We start from the raw sequence: 19,110 nt of genomic DNA, 5'->3' as shown, positions 1-19,110 counted from the left end.
ATATATTAATGTTGCAGCTAATACCGCCTATCTCCCATCAGGAAATCAGAGGAAATAAAGATCAGGTACAGCTGTGGGATTCTTTCTAAAATAGACTGGAAACAAAGTTGCAATTTGCCACATTTGTTACCAGCTCTGCAACGACAATAGATGCAAATTGCAAGTACATTTTCTTCATAGGCTTTGTGTGTGCAACATGTTGTCATAAACGGGGGAGGTGGGGGTGGGGGGGTCAATCTAACTTGTTACATTGTACTGGGTTCTGAGGTTGAGCAGGAAAATAATATCTATTTTTTTGTTTTTTATAATTATATACATTTCCATGGCAGGATATGTGCAGCTCTTAAAGTGACACTAAACTCAGGAGTGCAATGTTAAAAATACATTCAGGTACCTTAACTCTGAACAACAATGTATCTTATTTGTGTATCACTCGGCTGTAGATCCTCCAATCATCTCTGAATTGGTGATGACACTGTCCTTCCTTCTGGAGGGGGGGCTACTTGTGTTCCCCATGGTCCCTGTGTGTGTTGTAAAGTAGTCACCGCTCCAAGCTCACTCCTGTGACTGCTGCGACCCAGGTAGTTCCGCCAAGCTATAGAGAACTACAAATCCCAGCAATATATTATACAGCAATGCAGAATAATAGTATTATTCTGCACTGCTGTATAATGTATTGCTGGGATTTGAAGTCCTCTATAGCTGATGGCATTATTATAATTAGGGATGCACCGATACTAGTATAAGTATTGGTGCCGATACCGAGTATTTAATCTGATACCTTCCCCATAGGGGAACATGGAGCTGGCTTCACGGGCAATCAGGAAGCCTGCTTCCTGATTGGTCCCGGAAGCCAGCTCCATGTTGATTGGCTGGGAAGCAGTCTTCCCGGCAAAATCAACATCAAGCTGTCCGAACAGCCAGCTCCTTGCTGATTGGCTGGGAAGCCGGCTTCCAGGCCAATAAGCATGGAGCCGGCATCCCAGCCAATCAGGATGCCGGGAATCGGGTCATTACTCGACGCCCGGCTTCCTGATTGGCCGGAGAGCCGCCTAAATACTGATTGGCTGGTAAGCCAGTTTCCTGGCCAATCACAATTGAGCTGGCCAAACAACATGGAGCTCACTTCCCAGGCAATCAGGAAGCCAGGCACCATCTCATTACATGCCACCTGGCTTCCTGATTGCCCGGGAAGCCGGCTTCATGCCTGCAAAAGCGCCGGTATTGGTACTCGGTATCGAGTACCGAAAGCAAAATATCAGTACTCGTACTTGATACCGAAAACCGGCATCGGTGCATCCCTAATTATAATATAATCACCTATAGAGGACTACAAACTCCAGCAATAAATTACACAGCAATGCAGAATAATAGTCCTTCCAACTGGATGAACCTGAATACACTATAGATCCCTAAGAAGCCCAAAATAAGTGGATAACGTCATCACAAAGAAACCAAATTGCTAGCACTTGTTTCTGGACTGCAAGTTATCAAGCTTTGTTAATACCATTTATACCAGCAACCATTTATACCAGCAACCTATAACCATAAGTGGAAATGGGGACGTGCACTGGAATAGGTTTCAAACCTCAGGCCTTGTCTGTAACGTCTTTGTATAAAAATTCACAGTGTCAGCTCATTGAGAAAATACTCATAAATTCCCTGGTTGTTCAGCATTCAGAGTTAGAATTAGAGAACGCTCTCCAAGATGAAAATTTTGTACAGCTAAACAATTAAATTGATTAACAACGCTATTTTAATTTATTAACAAGCTCATGTCTTTGAGCACGGAGCATTAATGAGCTCAAAGAAAAAAATAATTAAGGTAGGACTTAATTAAAGAACAGACATTAGCGAATATTACTGGCGCCACCGAGGACAAATTGTTGTGAGACATTTTTGTATACACAACATTTTTTGGGAGATTTAGGAGAAGCATCGTCCTAATTAATTTCTTATCGCTTCCGAGCATGCTATTTCAGTTGTAGTTGGGAATCGAAATACGTCCTGCTGGTTTCTTTTGGGGAGTCAAGCAAGTCAAGATAAAATCCTCCTCCGGCACTTTATTAGTGTCCGTAATGTCAGAAGGAGATCTTCTCTGCTCCAATTACACAGCACTAAGCTCTGAACTGTGCGGGAGGGGTTCACTTTAACAAGTGGGCAACCTTGCCATGGCTTGTCTTGGCTTAGTTGGCCAATGCTGTCATGCAGATAACAAGTGTCTCTATCATGTTTAAACACCATATGTTCTGTCTGAACCACCAATTTGTGTATTTGCACATACATCCCGAGACTAGTCTGTGCGGATAGTATGACAAACTACTGAGCTGATGGTCACAGGCAGGGTCCAACTCACCAAGGAGATTCAGAGTAGAATCCAATGTAGTTTATTAAGGCTTGGAAATACAGAGGATGTGATTCCTTGTCATTCTCAGAGGTGCAAAGACATTTCTGTCTGAAGCCTTGTACAGCATGAACAGGACCTTCTTAACCGCACTAGGCACTGAACTGTGCGGGAGGGGTTCACTTTAACAAGTGGGAAACCTTGCCATGGCTTGTCTCGGCTTAGTTGGCCAATGCTGTCATGTTTAAATACCATCTGTTCTGTCTAAACCACTGGTTTATGTATTTGCACATACCTCCTGAGACTAGGCTGTACGGATAGTATGAGCTGATAGTATCCACAGGCTGGGTCCAGCTCCCCAAGGATTTTCAGAGTAGAATACAATGTAGTTTATCCAGGCTTGGCAATACAGAGGATGTGATTCCTTGTCATTCTCAGAGGTGGAAAGACATTTCTATCTGAAAGCCTTGTAAAACCGTGTATAGAACCCTCCTAACACAGTGAGGAAGAAGTGAAAAGAAACCAGAACGGAGAGGCTGGGAATGTCTAACTAGAAGATTGTACCAATTAACACTAAACATGATGGAGGCTGAATGGAAGAAGCCCAAAACAACTGAACTGGATACAGTCAGAGGTGGAAAGACATTTCTATATGAAGCCTTGTACAGCACGAACATAACCCTCTTAACACATTGAGGAAGAAGTGAAAAGAAACTAGGAAGGAGAGGCTAAGAGTATCTAACTAGAAGAAAGTACAAATTAACACTAAACTTGAGGGAGGCTAAATGGAAGATACCAAATGCATGCAGAAATTAAGCTGTAGTAGCACTAATCTACCACTAGTTGTCATGAGCATACCAAGCACATGATGATAAGCAATGAAATAAAAAACAGTGCAATAAAATGCAGTTCTTCGTAGTTCTTACAATGGACTACAGAATGGTTTGCCTTTATGTTGTAAGGTGGCCATACACTTTACAACCCTCGCAAGACTTTTGTCTTGCGAGGGTTGTAAAGTACTTAAAAAAACTTACAATCTGCCCATCTTGGACGGGCACATCGTACATTCCGATGACTGCAATGAGGGGCGGGCTTCTGATGACTGCAAACGGGCAGTGTGCGCGTGCTCACACCGGCCCGTTCGGCGGTTGTCGAACAAGCAGGCCACTAACCCACCGAGAATCGTACGATTCCCGGCGGGTTTTCCAGCCTGCTTGTTCGACAGAAGACGTGCGACCGTACAGTAGAAACGGTCACACGCCTTCCATACACTGCTCGATTATCGAACGATCGCGGGATTTCCCGCGATTCTCGTACGAGAATCGCGCAGTGTATGAGCACCTTTAGAGACCTGAGAGTGGATGAGTAGATTAGCAAAAGGCACTGGGCAGGGCTGACGCCATTCATTCCACAAAAATGCCGTGCGTTGTCAGCCCACAATAGGACTTAGTTGCAGGGTGCATTTTTTGGCCTTGGATTTTTGGATATGCACACTTAGGATTTTGTGGATACAGTTTTCATTGCATATATTTTTGTCTTTTGGTTGAATGCGATGGTCAGCCTGTAACTATGTGTAGCAATACAACAAACCTGAAGCTCCAAATGCCTCAGTGATTTCCTCTTGTCATTCATTTGAAAACTGAACACATACACTAAAGTCCATCTCCACCCATCTCTAGATGTACCCAACTCTACAAAGGAAAATTATTCATGAAAAATTTACTCTAGTTTACCGGATAACCTAAAAACAAGACAGCAGTTGATAGATCAATATTACCAAGAGGCTGTGCGCATTGAAGCCCAAATCCCTAACATCCGGTGCTGACTCGTTCCAGTGTCATTGTACTCATGCTGTCATAACCAAGCTCACCATATCTGACAGGTATTAATCTAAGTGGTGGCTGAGAAAGACTTGTTAGCACTAGGTCTTTACAAGGAGATACGAAGAAGGGGGTTACTCGATCACGGACAGGAATTTGCAAGACAGGTACAGCAATGCCTGGATGAAGAACTGGAGCCCTGAGCAGGAAACCAGGAGCCCCTTCATGGTTCTCCAACACTTACTTCTCTCTGTTTTGGCTGGAGTGCACTTTTAAAAACACTCTAGCTACTTATTAAAGGGAAGAGAAGGAAAAAGCCAACATTTGCTATTCTGAACAGCTGGGTTGGAAACCTGTTTCTTAATTAGCAGCCTCCCTCTGGGGACTTTTATTTGGTAAATTTGCTCATTGGCAAGGCATCTGGTGATATGAAATAACAGATCTCCGGCTTGTTCGGAGCCTTTTTTATTCTGACTCAAGAAAAGTGCGTAAATTGTCACAAAAACAAATTAGTTTTGAGATTGGCGGACGGAATTATGTGGATGTTCTCAGCTTGTCGGTTGATGGGGTAATCAACTTAGCTACTAATGCATTTATCTCGTAAGCCGCAGGCTCCAGAGCCCGACGCTCACTCTGCTATGCCGTTACTTGAAAAATGCCAGCTCGCTGTATGATATCCGCGAAGAACAAGGCGGCAGTTAATGTCTACCTGTCATCCCATCACAATGGAAGCAGACGCTTTGTGTATCATCAATACTAACACCTATTTTTATGGATGCATATGTCTGAAAAAATATATATCTGCACCACATGCATTTGCCTGTATTTTAACTCTTTAAAAATGCTGAAATGCTGCAGGTACACAAACAAATCTGTTGATCTGCAAGAAATCCAGTGAGCTCCTTGCTGTTTGTTCTGACAAAACAGTGTCTGTACTGCAATAGAATCCCAAGCAGCTTTATCAGCCCTGCCTCTATCTGACTCTACTTTACACATGACCTGCCCTTCTTGTCAATGTTAGAGAGCTCAAATGAGAAGGCAATTATTGGGATGGTCGAAGCTGGAGAATGGCTGCCCCAGCAGACAGGTGCTCTTATTAATATTTTTTCCTGGTTGCATGGGTGGAGAAAAAGAGGAAGGGTCAAAAATTAGTTTAGTGGCATGGACATATAGAGTGCTGTTGTATGACTGTGTGGGTACTCCCTCAGATGCTGGATCCAAGGTTGAAGGGTCTAGAGCAGTGGTTCTCAACTTGTATAACCTCAGGACCCACATTTGTCCTTGGTCATTAGGTTGCCACGCAAGTCGCACCACACTGCAATGCATAGCATTGCGGTACCAGGTGTTCCAGTGCGGGCAATCAAACTGTGGGCTGGAGGTGCGTTTGGGGTGCCATTCAAAAGATTGGCAATGCAACGCAGCTCCCGCACTAGAACACGCAGTAGGGACTGTGCGATTAACACACTGTACTAGTGTGAACGGGTTCTCAAATACACTGACAGACACACACAACCACAGACACAATCTCTCACAGACATTCTCACACACACACTCCAAAAACATTTTTAATTTTCTTTTTCTTTAAAGATCCACCCAGTCCCCCCACCTTATGAGAACTGGCTTGGATCCTCAGCCTGGGGTCCAATGTGGGCTGCTGTGTTGTGAAGGAGCTCCATCCATATGTGCATTGCTTCTACAGCTCCCTTGCATGCCCTGAAGAGGTGCCTGGAGCCAGAATGTGACATCACTCCTGTCCAGGAATCTCTACAGGGAATGCAAGGGAGCTGTAAGCAAGGCATGTATGGAGCTCCCTCACGACCATATCCCAAGCCCACCCCACCTCAAGCTGACACTCGGCTTGGTAGGAGTGTTGAGGGCTCATTTCAGACTCATGGCTGCTCAACTCTTGCAGGGACCAGCCTAATGTAGGTCCTTCAGAGATATCACAGTATTTGACTCACAGCCATGGGACATGGGATGAACAGCTGCCAAGCCAGAGAACCTAGTGTGTCAATCTAACCTTATTTAACCATAAGAGCTCTGGAAAAAAGAGATGCTTCAGACCCCCTAAACTGATTGGATATACTTTTACTTTACTACCAAAATCAGTTTGAGTTTAAAGCATTGTGATTCGTTATTTAGGCACTCTTCACCCACCACACCTAAAATTACTTCATGGCTTTTTGTCTGTTCTAACCCACAGTGATTAATGTTACCATGCAAAAACAATGTGACAAAGGCTGGTAATCTTATTTTTGGATTCTCAGAATTGTCATGGAGTTTTAGAGCCAAAACGTTTGTAAAATGTTTGTCACCAATAATGCATGTCGCCAAACCACGATTACATGGCACCAGTCAGATACACAACATGCTTTTGTGACATTAAACACAGTCTCTGTTTACTTAAGAACAGGGAATTGGTCTCTAGATCAAACAGAAAAACAAGCACAAGGAATCCACTTGGCCAGACTGTACCAGCTGGTAGGCAAGGACCCAACACAGAGCACTCACCTCTACAATGGCTAGAAGAGCTCACAGCTGCTCCAGCAGTTAGACAACACACTTTCATCATCTGTATTAAAGCTGCAGTGTTTCTCAGATTCCTTATAACATTGAATGCTACCACCGATCTATAAACTTCATCTTCTGGTCTTTTCCCCAATTCTAAACAACTGTGCCACATTCCAGGCCACAACAGCAACTCCAATACCATTGCCATTTGAGCATAAACTTCTCCAGATGATTGCAACTTTGCCTACAAGACGTTCAATTCATTGTTCTAAAACATTGTGATATGGATGCTTATTTTAAAGAAAAGTGACAGTTACTTTCAGCTGCCTCCAGTGAGAGATGAAAGTTATAAATAGAGATCCATATCCTTGTGCAAAGCTTTGTGAATTGAGCCTAAGGGCTGTCAGGGCCACTTCAGGGACAGGGAAGAACAAGGCAATACTCCAAACTCAATTCATCTACTTATCCATGATCTAATAACAAAGTCTAGCCAAAGATCTTTTGGTTTCTTCATCACAAACATCCACTTCATAATCTTATAAACATCTACAATCCAGTAATCCACAAAGTGCTGTACAGTTCTCCTTAATACACTCACCATTTCTGCAGAGCAGTACGGCCAGGTAGTCCTGGTAGAAGGAGTCAATGTAGAGTAAGAGGCTCGGAGCTTGTGCTGTCATAAAGCTGAAGGCGATATTTTCCCTGGATATCACTGTATCTGCATATATTGACGAGGCTGATGCACTGCTGTTCCTGGACACTGGATAGGGCTCCTGGAAAACATAGGTGACCGAGGTCCCGGCTTCAAACATTGCAGAAACCTCTAGAAAGACAACAGAAATACAAACGGTAATCTTAAAAAAAAATATATATATATATACATATCTTTACACTCTCCTTAAAAAAATGGATTTACAATGAACACTTATTAAATCAACAAATGAACACTTTGTCTACTGTTCATAAGCAACGGTTTAAAACAATTGGAATCTTGGAATCTATATATCTGCCCCCCCCCCTGCACCATAACCTGTTCATTAAGGCCCCATTCACACAAGATGCATTGGTTACAGATTGGCAACTGAAAAAGAATGTGTGTGTGAATAGGAGCAGTTCACACCACTTTGTTGCGTTGATGTCCACTGCCCTGGAGACTAAAAATAAAGAGTGAAACGTGTGCTTAATGCACGTCAACTCAACGGACATCAATGCAAGGCAGAACTAATACCTTATATAGGTTAATGTGAAATTAAAACAAACCCCCCAAAATAAAACAAAAAAAAGGAACTCAACGTAAACCCAATGCAACGCATGGTAACGTAACTCACGTGAACTCACTTGCATTGAGTCACGTCCAACACACACATTTTGGTGCAAACCCTACCCTAAAGTATATCTAAGGCCCAAACTTTTATTTCCCCTAATTTTGGATAGAGTAAGGCCCCTTTCACGGGGGCTGATCATTAGGGGATCCGTCCACGGACGTGACATCCGTGTCCATCCAGTTTTTTCCTCCTTCTTGTGATGAAGGAAAGAACCAACACTGTCGGACCCCACGTCGATCTATGGGGAGTCAGATGTAAACCGACAGTGTCAGTTTATATCAGATTAACTCCCGATCTGTTTGTATGTTTCTTGTTGATCTTAAGTTCTATATTCTATTTATTCTTCGACTGACCAGGTGCAGACACAAGCAGTGGCTCGTCTTCACCCCAAACGGTCAACACATCCAGATAAAACAGCCAACAGCACACTGTAGCGTTCAACACTTGTAAAACTTTATTGTTCCAGGCCAAACTTCAAGGATGTCCCACCTAGGACCTCCTCCAGAGCCTTGGACATTATGGTGTGCTTCCCTCCTTTTGTCTCCAGATGTGTAGACACAACAGGAAGTTCCAAAGTGAGGAAAAACCCTGTTTAATAGTTACGACTGCAACAAGCTTGCCCATTGGAGAATGTGCCCCCTGTTTCTGTTCCAGTGACAACTCAACATTTTTGGATTTTCATTTCAATGAACTGATATAGAGCGTGAATCTCACAGACCTTCCCTCCACTAACACGACCTCCCATGATGATGTCACAACCTTTGAACAGTTCAAGTGAACCTGGCAACAGATGTTTTTTCATAAGTATGCATGTGAAGTAATTGGTAATTGCATTTATTATCTCTCACAGAGATCACAGGACTCTCCATGGCAATGCCTTCATTTGATTTTCTCTCCAGAAGGACAGAGCCATCTGTGTCCAGGCATCATTCAGGGCATCATCCTTGAGCCCACATGCTGTCGGAAACACTGTGTATGTCTATTTGCTTTATTCCACCAATGACAATGCAAACCTCACCTTTCTTGCAGTAGGGTCCCTCAAAGGCGGAGTTTGTGCAGTCACATATGTATCCATTGCGTTTCTCCACACACTTGCCATTGTTGTGACACAAGTTCCCATAACTGCTACAGTGGCCGGAACACCCTGGCCTGATCCCTAAGGTCACTTTGGCCTTTTCCTCCAGATCCAAGGTCTGTCCATTCAGATGGAGGTAGCGGATACACCCAAGGAAACCCTTCTGCTTGGACACCGTCCCTCCTACAGAACAGAATGTCACAGTCAGCCTCTGATAGCAATGCATGCAGAAGATAATGATGGTGGGGAGACATCTGCAAAACAAACTGACAGCTAAGTGGGATGATAAGCGAGTCTAGAACTGAGGTGCCACACTATAATATTCATGTCTGGATGTAAGCTTATTTCAAAGACATATTGTTTAGAAAAGGCAACATGTTTTGGGGAGTTATACTCCAACCTCTGTCACTGTCCTGTCACAACCACTGTCCTTCCTTCTGGAGGGGGGCTACTTTTGTTCCCCATGGTCCCTGTGTGTGTTGTAAAGTAGTCACCGCTCCAAGCCCTCCCCGGGATTGACTCAAATCTCAATACAAATCAGTAGACTAAACATGAGATGGTAGTCCATCCCGGGAGTGAGCTTGGAGCGGTGACTACTTTACAACACACTCAGGGACCATGGGGAAGAAAAGTAGCCCCCCTCCAGAAGGAAGGACAGTGTCAGCACCAATTCAGAGATGATTGGAGGATCTACAGCTGAGTGACACACAAATAAGATACATTGTTATAAATAGTGAAGGTACCCGAATGTATTTTAAAGGTTTAACTCCGGAGTTTAGTGTCACTTTAATGTGTATGGCTAGCATAAGGGAACCGGAAATTTCCCTTGTACGGGTACACTTTAAATTGTAAAGGTGGAGATTTTTTATTAGCCTTACAAAAAAAAACCCATAGTTACACTTGACGATGTTACTTAAAATATGCTCAACTTTCTAATTTTAATATGTGAATGTTTGATATTCAGGCAGAGATATTTATTTCTGTTCCTCAGGCATATGACTCAGCTGTGCTGTGGTCCCCGCATATCAATTGTATTCTGGGAATAGCTGCGTGTCATAACCCACTTGAACAAAAATAACCAACCTGGATGGAAGTTACAAACATGTGGCTGTAAAGTACAGAACGAAGCTAAAACAGAAGGAAGGGAAAGGAGAGAGAGGATAGAAAAGGGCAAAAGAAAATGAATGAAATGGGAAGGGCAAGGAAAGAAAGTAATGAAAATTAAAGGGAAAGGAAAAGTAAAGAGAATGGAATAGGAAAAGGGAAAAAAGGAAAGTAAAGATAAAAGGACAGAAAAGGAAAGAAGGATGGCAGGGAAAGGAAAGGATAGAGAAGGGAGGGAAAGTGAGGTGAAGGGAAAAGAAGTGAATGGAAAGAGAAGGATATGAAAGGGAGGGGAAAGGAAAGGAAAGAGAAAGGAAAAAAGGGAACTATGAAGGAAGGAAAGGGTTACAGGAAGGGAAAGGATAGGAAAGGGAAGGAAAGAAGGGGGGAGGGAGGGAAGGAAGGAGAGGGAGGAAAGGAGAGAGAGAGAGCGAAGGAAGGAAGGAGAGAAGGAAGAAAGGAAGAAAGAAAGGAAGAAAGAAAAAAAGAAAGAAAGGTGAACGGGTGGAAGCAGGGAAGGACAGACAGATGGAGGTAGGAAGAAAGGAGAGGGAGGGAGGGAAAGAACAGGAAAGGAAAAAAAAAGAAGAGAGAAACATTTAGGGAGAAGGCAAGGGAAAGGAAATGCAGGATTAAAAGAAAGAAGAAAGAAAAATGGAAGAAGGGAGGAGAGGGGAAAAAGGTGGGTAAAGGGGAAGTGAAAGAATAGGAAAGTAAAAAAGAAAATCATAGAAGGAAAGGGAAAGGAAATTAAGGATTAAAAGAAAGTAGGAAAAGGGGAAGAGAAAAGGAAAATGAAATGAGAGGAACGGCAAAAGGAATGGAAATAAAAGGAAAAGAAAAAAGAAAGTCAGAGAAAAAGACATCCTTTGGACTGTTGTGGAAATCTGAATTGATGTGAAATGACTGGAACGCAATCCGGACTCACCCACATAGAGCTGAGCATTCAGCAGCGGTCGGGGACGCCCATCAAACAGGGTCTGTACCAGTTTCCTCGGCTGGTTATCCACAACAAGGCTGGATTCCTTAATATTCCTCTCGGCTCTGACGTGATGCCATTGACCATCATTCAAGGCCGTGACGGACTGCATAGAAACCTCCATGGGCCCGTTTCCCGCATCGAATGAAAATGTCACCTGGTAGGGAGCTGTAAAGTACACAAGGCAATCAATACCGCGATCAATAACTATTTTCATTGAATTATGTTTATTTTTTTGTTGAGTGCATGGAACTAATTTTGGCGAGGCCTTGTTTGCTTAAGTAATGTTTTATTTATACCTTGCCGCTCACTCCTTGTGCAATCTAACGAAAAAAATAATAATAGTAACCGGCCCCCAATACATTTTGCCAAAACTCTTGACGAGATGGAAAATTTTGTACTGGTCTTTTGCAGATTTTTTTCTGAGTCACTGACCCATTACAGTAATGTAGATTTCTCACTTGCAGCATGCTTGCTTCAGGTCAGAGGCTCACACAGTTCTGAAGCCGCAGACAGGCAGCAAGCACCCCCCCTCACCCCTCTCATGGTAAGCAGTGGCGTAACAATCACCATAGCGACCCAGGCGGCCGCTATGGGGCCCGGGGGACAGTGGGGCCCGGCCAGATGCTGTGCGGGCCGCCTGGGTCTTTATGGGATCCTCTGCTGGTGGCTTTCACTGGCGGCTGAAGGCGAACACGCCGCTGTTCAGATCACTGACAGTAATCTGTGCAGCAGCGCGTTCCTCTCCACAGAGTCAATGAGTGCCAGCAGCGGCTGGATCCAGCAGTGGAGGAGGAGGCAGGGTCCGTGGCCGGCAGCAGGGGAGGAGGTGGGGCACGGTGACAAAGAAGAAGGCGGGCCCGATAATGAAGAAGGAGGCGGGGCCCATCAGCGACCATGGAGGAAGAGGAGGCGGACAGGTAAGGAGTGCAACCAGCCCACCTGAGGGTGAACTTGGAGAGCCTACCATAGATTCTCGAGTGGGCTCTGCAAGGGGTATAACTAGAAATCATGGGGCCTCATCCAAAATTTTGCTATGGGGCCCTGTGATTTCTAGTTACGCCCCTGATGGTAGGTTTGCCTTAAAAGGAGATGAATTGCCATCTGAAGTCGGCCTTTCCTGGATAACGTCAGAAGATTTTAATATCCTAAAAACGCACAAAACATTTCCAACTTTTAAATGACTTTCCAGAGAGTTCTGCGTCGCCGTCTTCAGTTTTGACACTTCAACATAAAGCATTTGATGAGCAATTTATGAAGGATCAAGCATGAAAAAATTATTAACTCCCAAATGTTCTTTCTTCCTCCCACGCAGAACGAATCACCAGATAAATCCTCTCCGACTTGCCTCCATTTGTTAAATTGTGTTCATTATGTTATTATTGTGCCGTTCTGAAAGGTTATTATTCAGATGCAGCAACATTGTTATTTTTTTTTTTTTGTGTTCTTACGAGTTGCGAGTCTTCGCCGACCGCGCTGATGTCATCTCACCGTACGTGATTTCAGCTTGAAAATGTAGGAACGCGCCAATTAAACATGAACGCATAATAATCGTTAACGTCAAGATTTAGAAAACACGTCCATCAGGCTGCCTGGATTGTTGTTCAGGTTGTATCTCTTCCAACAATGAACTGAAAGGTTAAGACACTTTACTAAATTAATAATAATTTTTTTTTAAATAGCTTGAATGCTGTACGTGGGGTGCGGGGAGCATCTCTCTCACTATGGCATAACAAAAAAAAACTCAAAACATCATTAAAGCATGGTCAAAATGTTTTTTTTGTATGCATGGACTTTTATTTTTTGGTATGCTTAGCAATTTTGTATGCATAGTCACATTTTTTTGTATGCAGGGCCATTTGTTTGTATGCATAGCCAATTTTCTATTTGTATGCATGGGCAAACCTTTTGTTTATACAGTATGCATGACCAATGTTTTTTATTTTTTTGTATGCATGGCCCATTTTTTTTTTTTTGGTATGCATTGACAAATTGTTTTTGGTATGCATAGACAATTTTCTTTTTTTGACAAGGATTATAACCATTGTCAGTATTTATTCACCCTCTGTGTTAAAATGAACAGCACAAAAACCAACCATGGTGTGTGTGTGTTAACGTGTGATGGTGTGAATGAGCCCTAAAAGTTTTTCTTTTTCCATCTTTAGAAAAATTATGTTAGGAAAGATTTTTTTTTGAATGGTACACCAGCGCACTATTGCCGTAGCGGACAGTGCACTTCATGACTCACATGGGGCTCAGCGCACAAAGCTTCAACATGGGCAAAGCTACATTATATATTGATAGTCTCCAGGGATTGATCAGCAGAAAATGGATTAGAAAGCGACACAACGTGTCCATCACACCTCTAATACATGGAATAAAAGGGGAGTTTCAATGTTACATTGTCCATTACGCCAGGTGTTTTCAAAGCTCGGCGCTGCAATGTTAACACCTCATCCATTTCCGAATCTGAATTTCCAAAAGGTGTGAAGATGACAGTCCTGACATTTCCTCACACGCCGGCAGTTTATCTGTGCTCACAGACAGCCAGATAATTAGCTGCTGATAATGTGTATAATTTGGCGGTATTATTGATGAGACGGAAGACTCCCAACTGAGCGCCGTCACATCTTCTCGGCTCTGGTTGAATCTCCGGAACCGATGCTTAGACGCACACGTTAGTCCTTTTGACCCGCAAAATATTCACAATGTGTGCATCCTTTTCCTTAATTTTGTGTAACATTTTACCTTGTTGTGATACTCTGATTTCTCATGTTTTCAGATTTTTATAGGTGCTTGCAAGTTTTTTTTTTTGGGGGGGGGTCGGCTGCAGCAGCTCTTCAAGGTGACCTTTAGAGAAGGGAGGTTCCACCACGGAAAGCATGGGTCCCCCTACATTAGACATGAGCAATTAGTTTCGGAAAGATTCGTTATTCGGAGATTCGGATGTTTCCAAATCTCTGAATGACAGAAATGAGGAATGAAATCGAATCCGGATTTATGAAAATTTCTGACAAAATTCGTCAGCGGTAGTCTGTACAAATTTTCGTTTGTGGACAAATTTTCATTCAAGCAAAGTGACATTAGATTTAAAAAAAAAATGGGAGGCAGCAGGGAGCATGGAACTGGCTTTCAGACTAATCAGGAAGCCTGGAGGCAGGTAATGACTCGTCCCTCTGCTTCCTCATTCAGCAGGAAGCCAGCTCCATGCTCCCTCGTCACCTGGTGACGAGAGAGCATGGGGCTGGCTTTCCGGCCAATCAGGAAGCCAGACAGCGTGTAATGACTTGCCGCCCAGCTTCCTGATTGGTCGGGAAACTGGCCATCCAGGAAGCAAGACGGCAAGTCATTACCCATCCCCCCGGCTTCCTGATTGGCCGGGAAGAAGGCTTTATGCTCCCTCGTCACTTGGTGGCAAATCATTACAGGCTGCCCGGCTTCCTTAATGGGACTTCCGGCATCGGTATTTGGTATCGGCGAGTGCCGCAAAAAAATATCGGTACTCATACTCAATACCGAAAAAACGGTATCGGTGCATCCCTACCAAAGACACTGCTAGGAGCCTCATTAGACAGAGTATTTCATTGCTAGGATGCAGGCAGCCTGGTCTGTGTCCTAGCAACCAATGATGCTGTGCAGGGAGGCCGCCAACATCCTACCAACCGATTCTCGACATGACATTTGTCATATGGCGATGCAGACACACCAAAGAGCATCTGTGCCACTCTTTATGAATTGCAGGGGATGTGTTTTAGGGTCAATTTTTGGCATTTTCACATTTTAATGCTACAAAGACATGGACAAATACATAAAAATTTGCAGCAAAATTTGCTCTAAAAGCAGCGAGGGCTAAAATGCACGCCTACAAAATCTAATTTTAATGCAGAAGCTGTAGTGGCGACCCAACCTGACTCCTGAAACAAGTTTTTATTTTCCAAAATGAGTTTCCAATGTAGACCTAGTTGGCAAAACTTTCCAAAAAAAGAAATGTATAGCTCTAAAGTTGCGTTCAAACATCTCCAGCGTAGGCAGCAATAAAAGGCATCCTGAAGGCCCTTAAACTCATTAAACAGATGATACATTTCAAGGAAGCTAATCGCTCCGTAATGAGGTTTGATATAATGATAATTGCACATCAAAGTCCAATTCAATTGGTTTTTCATTTTTGCGGACATAAAATTTTAAATAAAATAAACAGACATAAATGAGAGTTATAATTGCTGATTGCGGCCGGCGTTAGGAGTTAACTCGGCACAAAGTCAGAGAAGTAACTGCAACTTTTTGCTTGTCATTAGCGAAGTGCTGTTTTATGTAGACGGTGCAGATGGGGTTCTGTAGCCCGGAGGGGCTTTTCTCGTACAATTCTCTAGAGGCGCGCTGTCCAGGAAGAAGACGGGCTTGGAATGGATGTAAGGAGTCAGATGCAATGCGGTCTTAGAGAGAGAGGATTTACTTCATGATTGCAGCAACTTCCCCGCTCTCCTGCCGTATTAGGCTGCGGCTCTTGTTCTATGCTCGCGTTGTATTATGATGTAAAACGAGACAGTCAAAAATAAAATAGCTGTTGGCAATGATGCCCGAGCCGGGGAAGCCTATTGACATTCTGTAACCATTGTGCCGAAAGGATTAGAGAGAAACCTCAGGCTAGGAAATAATGGAAAATTATTGCTGATTGAGTATTATAAGTTAATGCAAGCTGTCCTTATACAGTAGCACTAACATCAGCAGAAGCATAGTACTATGCGCAGTTGTCCAGAGCAGCCAACCAGAATCCACTCTGATGAGGTCACACCAGTATAGGATGGATTCTAATTGGTGGTTTTTGTTACTGGACATTAAACTTAGTGCTTTGGCTCCTTGTGCTATTTACTGATTCAATCTTCCTATATTTGGCACAATGAAATAAACCAATATAAACTAAATCATTGCCTTAAAGGCATAGCGCGATTTTTAGAACGTTTCATGTTACATATTTAGGGTGTAACATGAAGCATGGTTGCCTACAACCATGGATGTACCTAGACGTCTCACTGCCAGAGCCCATTGGGGGAAGGGGTTGGGGTGGTGCTCATGATACATGATCTGGGGTGGGTTTGGGGGTTTGTTAGTACAGAGTGAAGAGTTAGTACATTGGGGGTTTGTTAATACAACCAGGGGCGTCCCTAGACGTCTCACTGCCAGAGTAGTTCCAGGGGATGGGTTCAATGCCACTCGAGGTTGCCAGCCAGCCAGAGTGTCCCACTCCACACCTGGTAACCAGTGACATCAGTGAGCTGGGTGGGATGCCAGAGAAAGCATCACAGTTTGCTAAGAGCTCTTAGCAAGCTGGGATGCTCTGGATGGAAAGGGGGTGACAGGCACGCCTGCTGTCCCACACATGACCTAATGAGATGCCGCCTGAGGCTATCACCTCAGGCCACTGCATTATAGGGATGACCCTGGGTACTGCGCTACCACATATTTATCAGTACCCTAGCTGTCACTTAGGCAGCCGGGGTACACCCCAACACTATTGTCGGAATCCTTTTTCAGCTGTGGCGCAGCTCCGTGCTGTCAGCAGATAGCGGAAAGTAGCTTGGTATATGCTGACTTCGGGTTACAGGAGTGAATGTACTCCTGTGACCCAAAAGGGAAGTAGAGCCCCCCAAAAAAAGGTTTGGCTTTACTTCTGCCTTAAGTCAGGGAGAAATCAGCACTCCTAATTTGCATACTTGTTCCAGTTTAGTGACTTTGAAAATACTGAATCCAATGAATTATTATGAAAGCCAGACAACTAGCATTTTCAAAAGGGAAAGTCAGCAATTGCAGTTTCAATACATTTTCAGTGCAGGTTCCCTTAAAAAAGCAGACTAGCACCCTCTGAGTTTGCCTGATTTATGATAATTGTATTCACTGTTTCCATTTTTTTGTATTAATTTAAATTTCTGCTGTGTTTATTCATGCGTGGTAAATTTGCTTTAATCTGCTCCAACAGGACACGGCAGCGCTTTGCATATCTTTGAATATCTCATATTCTGGATCATCTGACTCTTTAGGGCTTAAAGTCGACCTGAACTCAAAAAGTGGAGCTTTGCTATCTTAAAGGGAACATGCAAACATTGTAATTGTGCCTAAGCACTACCCTGGACAAAAAATACCATGCATACTTTACTCTGTGCCTTGTGCCTCATAATTGTATCACTGCACTATGAGATCATATAAGGTACTGCTGCCTCTGACTTCTGGGGGTTGATTTACTAACCTTATAAACACGCCACGAACAAGTATACACCTCTGTAGTGTGTTCCCTCCCAGCATGATCTATTGGTGGAATCTAGACCCCTTTGTAGTGTGTACACACCCAGCAGGTGTGTTGTGCAAAGCCAAGCGTGAATTGCAAGGTGATGTTGTGTAAATTAGCTCCACGTTGTGTTGCTTGCGTTGATGAATGCAGGAATGTAAATGCATGAGCTAACCATTTTTGTCTAAACTGTGAAGCAGCATTATATATGCATCATGTGCATGATTTTTCCATATATGGCATTAGTGGAAATATGCTTTTAGAGACTTGCATTCCGCTATTAGAGCGGCGTGTAGCCTATGGCGCATGCTACATGACGCGCACGTACGTTAATACATAAAAACGCGCCATAACGGCGTGAAAATGTGACACGTTGCTCGTGTTTGGTTGATAAATATGTTTTGCTGTGTAAAAATGCACACACACCTGGTCTCACCAGATCTGGAGTGAGATTCGGTGACATCACTATTGTGCTGCTTACTGTTCTTCGTGCTGGAGAGGAAGCTGTATCTAAGGACTTACAGTGCAAGGATCTCCCTGCTTTTGCTTCAATCATTGTGTGGATGTGTGCTTCCTCCACTTCACCTTCCTGCTCTTTGAATATCTCCCACACAAGTCACCACATCTCCTGTCATCAACTCTGAAACGAGACAACTCCTCCTACTCCTATCTATCAGCTAGCAGCATGTCCCTCGTTTAGCAAATTGGCACTGCAGCACAGCTGACTGGCTCCTTGGTCTGACTCTCCCTCTTCCAGTCTGGGCTTTCCTATACAGGAACTGCAAGAGGCTTATGCCAAGCCAAACTCACATATTTACACTGCTTGCATTTGAAACAACAATTTAATGGTGCATACAAAATAATTACATTCTAATTATATATATATTGTGGGGAACCCCAGGGGTACACATGCTTCTGCAACACAGTCCGATATAAATAAGAGGCTTTTATTTTACCCAACGGTAACAGAACAAACAGCTTTCTTCAGCAAAACGGCAAAATAAAAGGCTTTCCTCAGCAAACATAAAGCAAAAGTCTTTCAATAATCCTGCACTGCGTAGTGCGTTTTGGTGGTCTCACCTAGATCAACTCCACAGACGTCTGAGCAGCCACACACACAGACCTTTCTGTGTGTCTCTCAGCTCCCCTCTCCTCTCTCACCTGTGTTCCCTTTTTAACAGGAAGGGCTGTAGGGGAAGTATCTGCCCTCCCAAATTAACCCCCTTTTTAGCCCTCAGCAAGGTAGACTCTCCACAATAAATATACACACCATTTTCCTGTGTTATACTCACAGAATAACTCGACTCTTATAAAGTCTTTCACACCAATAATTTCCAGAAAGACCCCGGAGGAGCTGGTAGTTTTGAAGAAGAACACAATGTCAGTGCTGAAATCCACATGTGATGTTGGAAAGTAGAGGTAGGATGCCAGAGTGGTGAATGATGCGGAATTCCAAAAATTTCCTGAAATGAAGGAAAACCAAACTCAACAGACCAAGAAAATGCAAACATTTCGGATTTCCCATCACTTTCTATCTCATTGAATACTGGTACCATGACAATTGAAGAGGGTGAATCTCCCCAATGACACCGATAGTAATACAAATATTTGCATGCATGCTTCTCCTCCACTACTCCTCCACTACTCTATTAAAAAAAAAAAAAAAAAAAAA

General features: G+C 43.4%; 1 protein-coding gene across 1 annotated transcript in view; it reads right to left on the bottom strand.

Moving 5' to 3' along the window:
• LOC108785392 (contactin-associated protein-like 5) overlaps window positions 1-19,110 on the bottom strand; it is a 283,646-nt gene that overhangs the window by 43,610 nt on the left and 220,926 nt on the right. The window contains exons 17-20 of the mRNA XM_018554450.1: window positions 18,731-18,901; window positions 11,108-11,326; window positions 9,019-9,258; window positions 7,274-7,498 (exon numbers count right to left, since the gene is read on the bottom strand). Of these exons, the coding sequence (XP_018409952.1) occupies window positions 7,274-7,498; window positions 9,019-9,258; window positions 11,108-11,326; window positions 18,731-18,901 (855 nt within the window). The remainder of the gene's footprint in view (window positions 1-7,273; window positions 7,499-9,018; window positions 9,259-11,107; window positions 11,327-18,730; window positions 18,902-19,110) is intronic.

Source organism: Nanorana parkeri, unplaced genomic scaffold (genome assembly GCF_000935625.1).
Source record: "Nanorana parkeri isolate BGI_ZX_2015 unplaced genomic scaffold, ASM93562v1 scaffold159, whole genome shotgun sequence".
NCBI classification, from domain to species: Eukaryota; Metazoa; Chordata; class Amphibia; order Anura; family Dicroglossidae; genus Nanorana; species Nanorana parkeri.
The sequence above is the reverse complement of the archived record's forward strand: the minus strand, read 5'-3'. Positions and strand labels throughout refer to the sequence as shown.